This window comes from Marmota flaviventris, chromosome 2 (genome assembly GCF_047511675.1).
Source record: "Marmota flaviventris isolate mMarFla1 chromosome 2, mMarFla1.hap1, whole genome shotgun sequence".
Lineage (NCBI taxonomy): Eukaryota > Metazoa > Chordata > Mammalia > Rodentia > Sciuridae > Marmota > Marmota flaviventris.
In genome coordinates, this window is record NC_092499.1 from 202,980,945 (window position 1) to 202,995,155 (window position 14,211).

At 61.5% G+C, this 14,211-nt stretch overlaps 1 protein-coding gene across 2 annotated transcripts; it reads right to left on the reverse strand.

Moving 5' to 3' along the window:
• Nucleotides 1–61: 61 nt before the first annotated feature.
• On the reverse strand, nt 62–14,042 carry Helz2 (helicase with zinc finger 2). Of its 2 annotated transcripts, XM_027954290.2 has the most exons (18): nt 13,982–14,042; nt 11,911–12,977; nt 11,378–11,561; nt 11,198–11,305; nt 10,214–10,731; nt 9,466–10,107; nt 7,836–8,619; nt 7,617–7,692; nt 3,814–7,468; nt 3,410–3,699; nt 3,139–3,300; nt 2,909–3,056; nt 2,700–2,816; nt 2,440–2,632; nt 1,948–2,301; nt 1,498–1,654; nt 1,244–1,411; nt 62–1,158 (listed from the first exon to the last, which is right to left on the reverse strand). In XM_027954290.2, the coding sequence occupies exons 2-18, from the start codon at nt 12,924–12,926 to the stop codon at nt 1,034–1,036; spliced, it is 8,697 nt and encodes a 2,898-aa protein (XP_027810091.2). In that variant the 5' UTR covers nt 12,927–12,977; nt 13,982–14,042; the 3' UTR covers nt 62–1,033. The 2 variants fall into 2 exon arrangements, with proteins under 2 accessions (XP_027810091.2, XP_027810093.2); XM_027954292.2 differs by lacking the exons at nt 62–1,158; nt 1,244–1,411; nt 1,498–1,654; ... (2 more) ...; nt 2,700–2,816; nt 13,982–14,042 and having other exon boundaries at nt 2,949–3,056; nt 3,143–3,300.
• Between the last annotated feature and the right edge of the window lie 169 nt (nt 14,043–14,211).

Sequence of the window (14,211 nt, forward strand, 5' to 3'; positions counted from 1 at the left end):
GGGTTCAATTCTCAGCACCACATATAAATGAATAAAATAAAGTTCCATCAACAACAAAAAATATATTTAAAAAATTTAATCATGAGGTGGAATCTGAGAAAAGGTTGAAAATTGCAATATAGAAACTTGGTATGTAAAAAACATCAGTAGACAGGCACTCCTCCCACAGAAGGCTCTGCAGAGGCCAGGGGAGGTCTCTTGGACCTCCTTGGACTGCTGACTTGCTGGCGGCACCTCAAGACTCAGGAGAAGGGGTGAACAAAGGAGAGCTGCTTCCAGGTGGGTGGGGGGGGCAAGCTCAAGCAGGGAGACTGCACCCACTCAACCCTGCAGAGAAAGGGGCTCCCAGGCAGGTTGTCCTGAGGGCTCTGGGCCTGGACAAGTGTGGCTGGGGTGGAGGCAGCCCAGAGTGTCTGGGGCACCTTGCTCTTGGCCCTTGGCCCACCCACCCGCAGGAGTGTTGTATGCCGTCTGGCTTGACTGCCCTCCCCCAACAGGCAGATGTCTCTACAGGACAGTGGCAGTGAGGGCAGAGAAATGGCCCCTCTCCAAGGGACGTCCTGGCCCTGCCTGTGGTCCCAGTAGAAGACGCTGGCTTTGGTGTATTTAAAACGAGAAAAGAAGGCAAATGCCATGCCAGGGTGATCCCAGAGGGTCTGAAGGTCAAAATGCAGCCTCAAAGAGGTCTCCTTCCTACCTGAGGCCTCCCGGTGACAGGGGTGTCTCCTGCCAATATGGCCTCAGTGGTCAGCTGCCAAGAGGCTGTCCTATCACCCAAAGTCCCATCCCGGGAGAGCAGCACAGCAGAGAGAGAGAGGGGCTCACTCCAGTCCCTCTTCTCCTTCCAAGTTCAGGCACAAACAGGAAGATCACCCCCAGGAAGAGGTCAACACCAGCTGCTGCCAGCCACCTGGGCCTTCCCAGGAGCCACGGTGGCAAGTTGACACGGCCACCTGCCCTGGGCCCCAGTCCACTGTAGGGCGAGGGCCATGCTCTCCACCAGCATATCCTGAGCTAGGCAGAGAGGGACTCTTTAGGAAGACATTGCTGGCCTCCTTCGGACCTGCACCTGGCTAGCAGGCACGAGGCTCTGCTGGGCTGCACAGAAGTCCAGGAGACGGCGCCAGAGAGGGCAGCAGGACAGCAGGATGTGGTCTCCTGAGGGGAGAGGAAAGCAGCTCCAGCCCATCTGAGTGCCCACAGGGAGCAGCCCCAGTCCTCTCCTGGGCCCCCACACCCTCACCAATCAGGCAGAGCCCCTCCTGGGCCCGGGTGATGGCCACGTTAACTTGGTTGGGGTCCACCACGAAGCCCAGGAACTTTTTGAGCCAGCTCTTGGTCGGTCGCTGGTCCACATCACTCCTGGGGCACGTGCGGACGGTGCTCACCAGCACATAGCGCCACTCACTCCCTGGGGTGAGAGGTGAGCTTGCAGGTGCTCCCCACACCCATTGCACTCTGACCCCCAGGTGTGGGTTCCCCCAAATCCAACCTCACCCTGGCTCTTGGTGATGGAGGACACAGTTACTCCAGTGACACCCTCCCTCTCAAGGCCCTTGCTGATGGCTACAGCCTGTGCATTGTAAGGTGTGAGGATAGCAATATCCTGGGGGTCTACTGTCCGGTCCAGGGTCAGCTGCTTGGTGATCCGAACCTGAGCGGACAAAGTGGCAGGTGGAGCTGGACCATGGTGCCATCTGGGCCCAGGGCACATGAGCTTCCCTCAAGTTCCCTTGGCCCCTCTTCCTCCTAGAAGGCCTCTCTGACACTTCCTCCTCCTTCCCCTCATCCAGTGAGCCCTTCTTAACCCCAACTCCTCCTCCAGGAAGTCTTCCCTCATTCCTCTTCCTCCTCCTCCTCCTCCTCCTCCTCCTCCTCTTCCTCCTCCAGGAAGACACCCCAGTCCTGACCCATGGGGGCACCAGGGAGGGTCTCTCTCATGCTTACCACCTCTGCCACCTCTTCCAGGTTGGCCTTGGAGTTCTCATTTCCTTCATCTGTGGACACCAGCAGGCTCTGCTCCTGGCCCTGCACATAGCCAAAAATGATAGAGCAGCTCTCCTTGCCAGCATAGCCCAGAATGCTGGCTGGTCGCCTCAGGCCCTGCCAGGCCCTCAGTTTCCTCCCATAGAACTCCATGGAGGGGAAGGTGCAGATGGCCTGGTGCATGCGGTACTGTGTGTCCAGGAGGAAGGCGTCCCTGTGGTACCGCTCAAAGAGAGACCGATCCATCCCCAGGTTTTGCAGTTGCTTGTCCTTGACCACAGGCCGTAGCTGCTTGTGGTCCCCGAGCAGGACCACCTGGAGGCACAAGGGGCATGGTCCTGACCTGGCCCAGAGGTACCCCAGCCTGTGGGCCATTCCAGATCCTGCTCAGTGCTGTCCTTCACACCTCGGCCTCCAGCCCAGGGCACAGGCTCTCCACTGACTGTCCCTCACCTTCTCAGCTTTGGAGAAGCGCACCAAGGGGATGAGGGTCTCCGGCTCAGTGGCCATGCCCGCTTCGTCCACGAGGATCTGCCGGATGTCCAGCTTTTGGAGGCTGGCTGAGGCTGCACAGGAGCATGTGCACAGAATGATGGAGTGCTGGTCTAGCTCAAACTTCCGCGCCTTCCCCAGGATGCTCCTGTACCTGTGTGGGCCACAGCCTGTCATCCTGACGCCCCAGCAGGAGGCTTACCTCCCAGCCCACCACTTACGAGGCAAGGTCCTCCCTAGAGAAGACTTCCTCTCTCTGCAGCCGGGCGTCAAATGCCCTGATCTCTGGTGCAAATGGGTTGGAAGCCTGTCGGATTCGGTGGTGCAGGGTGATGCTCCTGCAGGGTAGAGCCTCAGTAAACTGCAGTCCACTGTAGGGCCAGCTCAGGCCCAGCCTCCACCCATGCTCAGAAGGACAGACAGGCCGCACCTGAGCGTCTGGTTTGGTCTCCCCTCCTGTTGGGCCTTGTTGAGCAGGCCTCTGCGGCCCACACCTGGAATTGGGAACTCAGTGGCCTCGGACTTCTCACTGTACACTCGCAGGGGCCGCAGCTCTGCTCTCCTGCTCAGGAGTAGTCCTGGGGGTGGGTGGGGTGTGAGCTTAGGCTGTTCCTCTGTGCAGGCAGCCCCTGGCCACCCCATGCACTGTACCCAGCACACCTGCCATTACATCCACTGACTTGTTGGAGGGGCCACAGTATAAGATGTGTGGGCCCCTCGGCTGCCCTGCCCCACCAGGGCTACTGCTGGTGGACTCCTGCTCCTGGTGTGATTGATGCAGCCAGAACATGATGTGGAGGCCCACCACGGTCTTCCCTGTACCTTCAGTCAGAGCACAGGGTAAGCAGAGCCCACCCTATTTCCCAGGATCCCCGTGGCCCATGGCCCAGCCTGCCCAGGGCAGCCCTGTTCCCCTTGCATGTGGGCCCACCTGGTGGGCCCTGGATGACTGTGAAGGGCTTCTCCAGAGCCTTCCTGACGGCCTCGTTCTGGCTAGAATTCAACTTGTGGTGACTTCCGGGGATATCATAGGCCTCTAGCTCCAGGAGCCTGCTGGCAGCCACTGGGAGCTGGGGACCAGGCCTCCCTAAGCACCCATGCAGGGCAGGGAGGGGGCAGGAGGGTGAGCTGGGGTGGGGCTTGGGGCTGGACCGGCCCAGAGCAATGCTGACCACCAGGGGGGATGCCTTCTTCAGCCCACGCACGGCTTCCTCCTTGCGCCTGGGAGTGAGAGGGACACAGGGAAGTCAAGAGGACCCCCACCCAGGAAGAGACCGTGCTCACCTTCCACACCTGCCCTGGCCTCACAGGGCAAGCCTGGTCTAAGCCACTCACAGGTCAGGAAGCTGCTTGGGCATCACCTCCACAGTGAATCGAGTGCCAGGCCTCAGCACCTCTTCTGGAACCTTCTCCATGGCCATTTGGTGGATGAAGAAGTGCACCCGCTTAAAGGCCTCCTGCCGGTCTTCCTGGCCCTCCTGGTCCAAGTCCTCAGTCAGCCCGTGCGCTACCCAGGCATACCCAGGGGAATCGATGCTCAGGATGGGCCTGAGGCTGCTGGGCCTGGCAGAAGGGGCCTGGAGCCCCTCGAGCCGGATGCAGAGGTAGCAGCAGCTGAAGTTGACATGGATGCAGCTCTCCCAGAGGAAGGCAGCGTCCAGGAGGAAGGTGCCCCGCAGCTGCCCTTGGGGGGTGCGCTCTGCGTCCCAGTTAATGCACACATGCTGCAGCGTGATGGAGCTGTTCTCTGCAACTGCATTGGTGGCCGACTCCAGGCTGCAGAGTGGCTCCCACACGCGGGAGTACTCATCCTCGTCGCGGTACCAGTCTTGCGAGGCCTGGAGCACACGCCCAGAGAAGCAGTCACCAGGCCGCTCCACGTGCTCCAGGCAGAGGCTGAGGCCGGGCACCACAGTCCACAGCTGCAGGGCTGGTGCCAGAAAGCCACGCTGCAGGCTGGTGCTGAGCTGTACCTGCAGGGTGTCCCCGCTGCCCAGCTCCCGGACAACCTCTATGAAATGGCCACAGGGGCTCTGGCGCACGTGTACAGGCTCCCGCCCTGGGGACTCCTCCTGGCCCTGCTCCTGGATGAGGGCAGCTGCCTCCGGCCAGCGCTGCTCCTCCATCAGCACCAACAGCTGCTTCCATAGGGCTGCACCCACGACCCGGGTGTATGGGTCGTGCAAGGTGCCAGGCAGTGGGGAGGATGGCCGGGACCTCTGCACCGAGTAGACGCGGCGTCGCCATAGCAGCCGCAGGCCTGGCCGGCTCTCCAGGCTGCAGGGGTGGTCAGCCAGCTGCAGGGAGCTATAGTGGACAGGGTAGGGATCAGGCAGCGTCTCTTGGTTGACTGGGAAGAGGAGCTTGAAGCAGTGGGTGCCCATCTCCACATCCACCACGAAGCCCAGCTTATTTTGGGGTTGGGCCTTGAGCTGGGTGGCCAGGTGCAGGCTTCGGGCCCGCCGCTGATAGCTCCGGGAACATGCATACTGGCTGCCAAAGTCCTGGCAGAGTCCATCGATGTCCCTGGTGGAGTACTCAGGCCCCCCATGGCCCAGCGCCAGCAGCAGCAGCCTTTGCACCACCAAGTCCAGGTACCTGCGGATGGGCGATGTGGCCCATGTGTACCAGTCCACCTGCAGTGAGTAGTGGCTGGCCAGTTGCTGCTCACCCTGGCTGGAGCGGCCAAACACCGAGCGACCTAGGGCCTTTCGGAAGGCAAGGCCTGCAGGAGCCAGAGAGGGGTGCATGTCATCCGTGGCAATGAGGTCCACCATCCTGTCGTAGTCCTGGGCACGGGCAGCGAGCTGGACATGCTTCCAGAGGGAGGCCAGGACATGCAACTGCATGCCCGGGGTGCTATAGTCATGCAGATAGTGCTGGAGACGTGGTGACAGGGCCACCAACTCTCCATGCCGCTCACGAATGGCTTTAAGCTGGAGACTGCTAGGTGTGGGCTGCCACCTCAGGGGCGTGACCGTCCTCGTGTGCTCACACTGCACCAGGAACTGAGCCACCAGTCTGTTAAACTGGATCATGTACTCTTTGACCATGATGTGGGCTGCGCGGAAGCCCAGCTCACTGTCCTCCTGCGGGGGCTCGTAGTCACAGGCAGTCTGCAGGCGGTGTCGGCGCAGCACCCGGGAGAAGTAGCAGGCGGCTGCGACACAGGCCTCCACTGAGCCCAGGTGGGCTGGCAGCTGCAGGCCGGCGCCTGGGTATCCCTTGATCATCGCCTCAGCCTCCTCATAGGACAGCTGGTGGTCAGAGCATATCACAGAGGGGGCAAAGCGCAGGCTCTGGAGCTGGCCACTGCCCTTCTCCATGGTGAGGAAGAGGGAGACAGCCAGGCGGTCCCGGCCTGGCAGGAGGCTGAGCACTTCCTGGCAGACGCTGACTGGCAGTGTGAGCACTGGCTCTCTATCGGGAGCATAGAATGCGATGCCCTGCCGGCGGGCCTCCACGTCCAGGGTCCCATCCCTGGGCACAAAGCTGGCCACATCAGTGATGTGCACAGCTACCTCACACCTGGTGCCCAGGTCCCGGACACTGAGGGCATCATCTAGGTGACAGGCACCCTGGGGGTCCACAGTGAAGGTCAGGAGGCTGCGACAGTCTTCTCGGTCACCAGCAGCAGAGTCCAGCTCCATTTGGTATCTCTCCAGCACCTTGGTGATGGAGGCTGGGTCAGGCATGGGGGACCTGAGGCCATGCTCCAGGTCCAGGATGCGGAGGCCCTGCTCCCAGGTGGTGGCCTCGGGCAGCACATCCAGGATTATGCCCAGTGGGTAGTAGAAACGCTCACGCCACAGGACGATGTGGACCCAGAAGAGCTGGGTGTGCCGAGCCTCAGCCGAGAGGGTCTTGTGCCCCACACGCTGCACCCGGCCCTGGAGCAGGCGGTGAATGGGGATGTGCAGCGGATCCTTCAGCTCAGCCACAAAGATCTTGGTCACAGAGCTGTCCACAGGGATCATGATCCGGGGATCCCACTTGTCCATCTGGCACACAAAGGCCAGCGCATGCCGCCTCCTCTTCAGCACACCCACCACACGGCCCTGCAGCCGTCCTGTCGTGTCCCCGTCACCAGCCTCCCGGTCCAGGACCTGCACCAGCACCTCATCCCCTGTAAAGGCCATCCCACAGTTCAGACGGCCCCTGATCTGGATGGGGCTGGAGGCTGCATTGCTTAGCGGCATGGCGGACGCCCGCTGGAAGGTCTCCTTCAGGAACGTGCAGTGGCGGTACAGCTCGGGCTCTGAGTGCAGTAGCTCCCACAGCATGGCTGGGGGCAGGTTGGTGTACTGCTGGGCCTGCTGTGGAGACTTGGGTCTGGCTACGGTGTCCAGCAACCCATCCTCCCCAACGGTCACTGTCACCTGTCGGCTCTCATCCAGGAGCTCCTGCAGGATGGCATCCTCGGCGTCGAGCTCCCCGTGGGAAGGCCAGAAGTCAGATTCCCAGTCCTCGGGGTCTGCAGGCCTCCTGCCCTCCAGGGTCCGCCCTGCTGCTGCATCCCCAGGGGCTGCGTCCCCTGCCTCCACCTTCACAGCGACCTCACGCCCCTTGGCCACGGGCTCGGGCAGAACCCTTGCTACAGCCACGTGCTCTGTGGCTGGGCCCCCAGCTGTCTCTTCTGTGTCAGTGTCCCTGGCCACTGCTGCCCCAGCTGCCTCTGCTCTGGGGGCCACAGGGGCCCAATGCTGCCTCTGAGCCACACTCTGCTCGATCTGCTCTAGCGACAGGCTCTCGGGACAGATGCTGCGGTGCTCCACACACTCGTGGATGAAGCTCCTCCAGAGCTTGCTGCAGGCTCCAAAGGAGCAGAGGGCCACTGCATCCCCCACGGCCACCAGCTGGGACTGGGCTCGGGTCATGATCGTGTTCAGTACACGGGCCTCCGTGAAGAACTCGGAGGCCGGTGCCCTGGGGCCGAGCAGGCTGAGGCAGTTGTGCACAGTGCTCAGTACCACCACCCGGAACTCCCGCCCTGCAGGGGACACACGGGTCAAGCTGCTAGGCAGGACAGTGGACCGACCTCCATCTTCAGCTGCACCCCCCACTGGAGCAAGACTGAGGAGCAGGCCAGAAACTGCCCCACAGCCAGGTGCCCCTTGCCCGTGCCACTGACCACCCACCTGGCAGGATCTCAAAGCTGCCCACAGACACCTCGCCCAGGTTCCTTCTCCTCAGCTCCTGCCTCAGGGCAGCGACCTGGAGACAATAGGCCAGAGCATGAGGGGTCGGTGCCCCGCCAGCGATGGGCCCCAGAGACCTGGGCACCCTCAGCCGCCAAGCAGCACCCATTCTGGAATTTCAGGTGGTAAACTTCCAAGGAGGCCAGAGGCTGGGCTCACCTGGGCACCATGGGAGACAGCACAGATGTGTCTCTGCTCCCGGCCACCCCAGCAGCGGGGCCAGGTGTTGTAGACCTCCTGCACTTTCTCCACCACCTGAGCGACCTCCGCTGCGTTGATCCAGGACGTCCTGGACAGGTCCTGCTCAGGGGTACCCGCCACATGGCAGAACATGAGCGGGTAGTGCTGGGGGTGGCGTGGGACCTTGCCGCTGGCCTGGATGGGGTTGCCCTTGGTCGTGTAGAAGTGGCGTGAGACGAAGCTGATGATGGCCGCGGTGCAGCGGTAGTTCTCGTGGAAGATGAGGCGGCTCTTCTGGGCAACCCTGTGGGCCTCCTGCTGGTAGTGCAGGAAGAGGCGGTAGAGCAGTGTGTGCCTGGCCGCCCTAGCCCTGGGCACACTGAAGAGCCTGGGCGTAACCTGCATGTGGTCCCCCGCCAGCACCACACGGGTGTGGGGTGAGGCATAGGCCAGTGGGGTGAGGGCCTCGCACTCCAGCATCTGGGCAGCCTCATCGATGAGGATGTGGGAGAAGAAGCCGACCGGCACCTGCAGCTTTCGGGCCTGGGAGGTGGTGGTGACCACCAGGCGGTGATGTGCCAGCTCTGCCCTGGTGGGTGGGCGGAAGGCCCGGCCGTCCTCTGTCAGGCAGCAGTACCGCAGCGTAGCCGGGTCGGTATGGCTGGGCGGGCGGTCTGTGTACATCACCCGGAGCGGAGCTGCCTCAGGGTGGTCTCTGCTGACATAGGCGTGGAAATACTCCCGGATGTAGATGTCTGCAGCACTATGGGGGCACAAGGCATGCAGCTGTTCCCACTGTCTGCTAAAATGCCCCATGTACCTGGCCCCACCTGGAGGTCCTGGAAGGAGGTGGACAGAGTCCTGCCAGGCATGCTGGCATCCCCAGAGGGAACAGACACACGGCAAAGATGCAGGAAGGTCAGAGCCTGACAGAAAGGAATGGGAGGAGCAGAAGCTCCTGCAGGGTCAGGGAGGGCTCAGAGGGGGAGCGGTTTAAGGCAAAGCAGGGAGGAAGGTGAAGGAGCTGGCCATGGCCTGCAGCAACCCAGGGTGACCAGAGGCTGGCCTGACCTGAGCATGGCTCCTGGGCTCTGTCAGCAGTGGGCAGCAAGAACTGGTACCCTAACTCTCAGGGGCAGAGTCCAAGGGTCAAGAGGCAAAGGAAAGGCTGTTGGCACCTTCCAGGTGAGACATACCTGGCCCCGCTAGCCCCCCAGACACTGCCAAGACCCAGTGATCCCCACACTAAGCCCAGAAGATTGGCCCAGGGTATGTGGCCCTGTCCTGTGCATCCTCCCTCCTGATGCCGGGCTGAGGAAGACCCAGAAACCTGCCAGTGTATGCTGTTAGAGAACCAAGAAAACCACATCAACCAGAGGGGAACTTCCCTATTGAGAAATCTGTGTTTCTATAGAAAACACAATCAATCAAGGGCCTTGCCATGTAAAGCTGAGCAAGCCAACCACTGCCACCCACCTCCCCTTCTATGGTACATGACCTCTTGGTGGCTCTCCGGTCCCTCAGCCAACAACAGACCCATCACCCCAGGGCAGCTGGCCCTCAGGAGAGTCCCCACAGAGGGCTGGATACTGGGCAGGCCTGGGCTCACCTGTTGGTGTGTGTGCAGATGAGCACCTTGGTGTGAGACTGCCGAACCACCTCCAGAGAGGCCATGGCTAGTGTGTAGGTTTTGCCAGTGCCAAAGGGCCCATAGATGAGTAGAGGGGGAACAGGCTTCATGCCTCCTGGGCTGCTGCCTGCAATGAGCCTCACAGCCATCTTCTGCTTGTGGTTTCCACACAGTGAGGATGGGATGGGCCTGGGATGGGGCACAGTGCAGTTGGGCAGGTCTGGTACCACCAGGTGCTCCTTGGGCAGTGTGTCCACTGCCTGGTGCCAGAGGCGGAACGGCATTGGGTCAATCTGGAACTGCACTTCTAAGAGGGGGTTGTCCTCAGGCTTTAGCTCTAGGGCCACACAGCAGTGTGCTGGCAGCAGTAGCCACAGAGCTTGCTCTGAGCTGGCCCGTGTCTCCAGCTGCACTTCGAACACTGTGTCATTAGGTGCGGGCACAGGAGCTATGAGGGCCGTGCTCACTGCCCGACTCAGCAGGAAGCCCTGGTCTGTATCTGGCATCAGAGAGGAGGGGACAGGGACTTCGGCGTAGAGGGCTCCCTGTGGTGCGAAGAGCATGCCCAGTGCTGGTGTCTGCAGAGCCGCCTTCAGGGACACCTGGACCTGCATGGTCAGCCTGGTGGGAGCACCTGGTGGTGAGCTCCCAGGCCACAGCTGTAGACCTGGCTTCACATTCAGATTCCCAGCTGCCCAGCTGCCCACCCGCCTGCTGCCTGCCTCACCTAGCCACCAGCCGCTGCTGAGCAGCCTCCTCCTCATAGAGGAAGTTGTGCATCTTCTGCCGATAGTTGCTAAGAGAGATGGGGCCTGAGGCCAGGCTGCTGTGACTGAACTCCAAGGCCAGGGCCGGTGCCTTGTACTTGGCCACCAGGGCTGCTTCTTCAGCTGTGTGTGGCACGCAAGGAACCACGTGGCGGTTGCCTGTGTGCCAGCGGCCCCGCTCCTCGAGGAAGGTAGGTGCTGGCCTCCCACAGAATCCTAGGCTCTGTGCTTGGCCCAGCCGCAACCCCAGCTTCTGAAGCAGAACTGGCAGGCGGCCAAAGTCGAAGACCACCCACTGCTCAAAGGTACCAAAGGAGGCAGCCTGCACATGCACCTCCACCTGGAATTCAGCTGAGGTGTCAGGCACACGGAAGTGTTGCCCCTGCGCATACAGCTGGCCCCGTGGGAGGGAGGGGGCCACCAACGAGAAGTCTGCTCCAGGCTCCTGCTTGAGCAGGGCCACGTGGAGCAGAGGGTCCTAGGAGAAGAGACTGGATGTGAGGTGCACCCCCAGGCCCTGACCCAACCCTCTGGGCATCATCCCAGTCTCCTTCCCTCCCAAGAGGCAGTTCCAGCCAGTCTCTGGGTGTAGAACCTACGCCTGATTAACCTCCCTGGTCTCCTCTGCATGGTGGGGGCATGGGACGTGCCTTAGGCCCTGTGGATGTGAGCATAGGCAGCCCGGGCCCACCCCACCCTCCCTCTCGGGGCACCAGACACTGCTGACCCATGAACGCTGCAGAGGGACCCTCAGGGTGGGGGCTCTTGAGATGCCCTGTCTGTAGGTAAGGAAACCGAGGCAGAGAACTAAGGAGCCTGCCCAGGTCCAGATCCCAGGCTTCTGACATCTACCCATCTCTGGTACTCACCTCCTGGGGCATCCTTCACCCAGGGATAGACTGGCCCACAAGGCCTGAGGCCTTGGATCTGTGCTAAGCCCTCACCTCAGAGTGGACAGTGAACATCCAGCTGTGCTGGGTCTTCTTCTCCTGGGCCTGATGCACTAGGGGCTGGTGGCAAGAAATAGACACTCCAGGGACGGTCTCAGCCAGCTGCAGGGAAGACCTGGCCTTTAGCAGGGCAGCCTGAACCTATCCCCTACCCCTGGCACAGCCCCCACTTACCACCAGGACCTCGCTGCTGCTGTGCTGGTACTCAGCCAGCAGCCGCGCCCGGTAGGGCATCAACCCGTCCTTCCAGGCTTCTTGCTCCCGCAGCCGCAGGGCCTGTGCCCGCTGGACCCACTCTTGCAGTTCCTGGGCTGAGTGTGCCTTGGTGCAGATGTCCCCATATTCACAGAGGTCAGGCCTGGGGGCAGGGAGGTCATCAGGGCTACACGGAGGTGCAGCCGAAAGGTGGGCTGAAAGGCAGGCCTCCCATGCCCACTCTAGCCTGTATGGGAAGCAGGATGGATTCCAGGCCAGGGCACGCACGGACCTTGCCTGCTGTCTACTCCCATGCCCCTAGGACAAGGCCTGTCACGCAGCTCCAAGAAAGGGACTTTCCTTACCCAGGTCCTCAGAGGCCAGGTAGTGCTGACCCACTGGGAGAGGATGAGGCAGGTGCAGGGAGCCCCAGGACCATGAGTCTTGCATTTCCTGGTGCTGGCTGGTGGGGATTCGTCCCCCACCTTAGGTTCCCACCCAGCTGTCCTTACCTTGGGCAAAGCTCAAATGTAGACAACCCCATGGGTGGGCTGCGGTACTCCCAGGGCACAGCCTGGTCGTAGGCCACCATCTGTGCATGCTCCAGGGAGGAGCAGTGGTTCTCAAAGGCTTCCTGAGTGTGGCAGGTGACCAGGCAGGTGTGACAGTACAGCTGGACCCCAGGGGGCTGGCCCTGGGGCGCTGTACACTGTGCCTCCCCAAGGGCAGGGTGAGTGAGCAGGTCCTCCCGCCGGAGCCCATCCAGCCGCTCGGCCTTCCACACGGCCATCTCCACAGCACTGTGTGCATACTGGCAGCGGGCAGCACCATGGCGGCACGGCTGCCCACGCCCTACGAACATGCAGTAGTTCAGCAGGGGGCGATTCTGGGGCTGCGGCCGCACCTCTACAAACTGCCGCTTGCGGCCCTCGGTGCTGACATGGGCGAGGAGTGAGTGGCAGGTTCCATGCTCGGGGCACCGTCCCTGGGGGTCCATAGGGCTAAGGTGTGGGGGGCAGCGCCTGAAGCAGTGGGCACACAGAAGTTGGAAGTGGCCTCCGAACTCTGCACAGATGGTGTCAGCCGCCCCAGGTGGCCCACCCTGAGCCCTCTTGCCCTGCAAGGCAGCCTTCAGCCACAGACGGGAGAGGTTGTGCTTGCGTTCGAAGGTCCAGACCAGTGCCTCCTCACGGCTGTGGGCGAAGGTGCACTGGTTCCGGTGGCGCCGGCAGCCCAGCTCTGGGCTGTAGTAGCGACAGACTTTGTAGTACAGAGGCCTTGGGAAGGTGGGCCTGCGGCCCACCCTGCGCCAGACCTTACTCTTGGCAGTGCACTTGCAGCGGGCCAGCAGAATCTCCCGGGGGCAGCCATGCTCCACCTTCTGCAGCACATAGGTGGTCTCGTTGAGGCGCTGGGCACAGCGAGGGCAACCCAGATAGAGGTCCACTTGGGCGTAGAGCCTGGCTAGAGATGGCCCCTTGGTGGCCAGAGGGCTGGTGGGCAACGGACCACGCCCCTGGGATGCCATGTCTGAAGCTGACCAGGCTCTTCAGGGCGGCATTCAAGACTCCCTGGCCCACTGGGACAGGAGGCCCAAGTCAGGCAGAGGTCAGAGGGTCACCCACACATTCCCCCAGGCCAGGGTGAAGAATCCTGCCTAACCCAACCCACAGAGAGAACTGTTGGCAGTGGCCTTGACTGATGGAGAAGCTAAGGCTACTGGCCTGACCCACCAAACCCCTTCCTCCTGAAGGGTCTCCAGCTTGCTCAAGAGAAGCAGAAGTGACAGCTGGGGACGCAGGAGAACCCTGGAGGCTACAGAAGCTGGGCCCAGTGAGGCCTGGGACTCCCAGGTTTCCGTCTCCTTTACAGACACTATACCTCTTTTCTGAGAGTCCACAGTGTCTCTTAGGGTGACTGCACCCCTAGTCTTGGCAGTGGGGACCCAGGGTGGGGAGGACATAGCCCTGCAGAGGACCAACCCTTCCCAGGTAGGACAGATAACAGAGTTCCTACAGGGATGCCAGGAGAGGGGGCTGCCCAGGACCCAGAGTTTTAGCTGGGGCCACCCCAGCTGGGACGAGGGAGGTGACAGCTCCTTGCACACTCTGCTGGCCAGGAATCTTTGGGGTAATACAAAGACAATGTTTTAAAAAAAAAAAAAAAGACTGGGGCTGTGGTTGTGGCTCAGTGGTAGAGAGCTCGCCTAGCACGTGTGAGGCCCTGGGTTCGATCCTCAGCACCACATAAAAATAAATAAATAAAATATTGTGTCCAACTACAACTAAAAAATAAATAATAATAATAAAGAAAGGAAAATGACTAGGGCAGCCACCCAGGGTCTGAAAAACCCCTGCACCCAAGTGGAAATTTCTGAGCCCAACTGAGCCAAGACCCCAACCAGGTGCTGGATCCAGCAGGAGATGCAAGGGAGCCTGGTTGTGCTGCTGTGGGTGGGGTCGGGGGGCCTTCCAGGCAGCTGGCTCACTCCCCGGGACTCACTGGGCGCTGGCATCCCTCCCCTCCCCAGCAGGCCCTCCCGTCTCGGCTCCAGCTACCACCAGGGGTTTACCCTGCACTCACCAGCACCAACCTCCAGCAGTGATCACTTTCGATTCTGCCCCTGGGGCGGCTCAAACCTCAGATGCCTGATCACGGAAATTACCTCACTGACCCCTGCCCCGCCCCCGCCCCTGCCCCGCCCTCGAGTGACACCTCCCCTCCCAGCCTTGGTGGAGCTCCCTGGACTGCGGATGAAAGTAGGAAGAGCCCTGGGGTGCCCTGCAGTCAGCCCTTCTTGGCCCCAGCCTCAC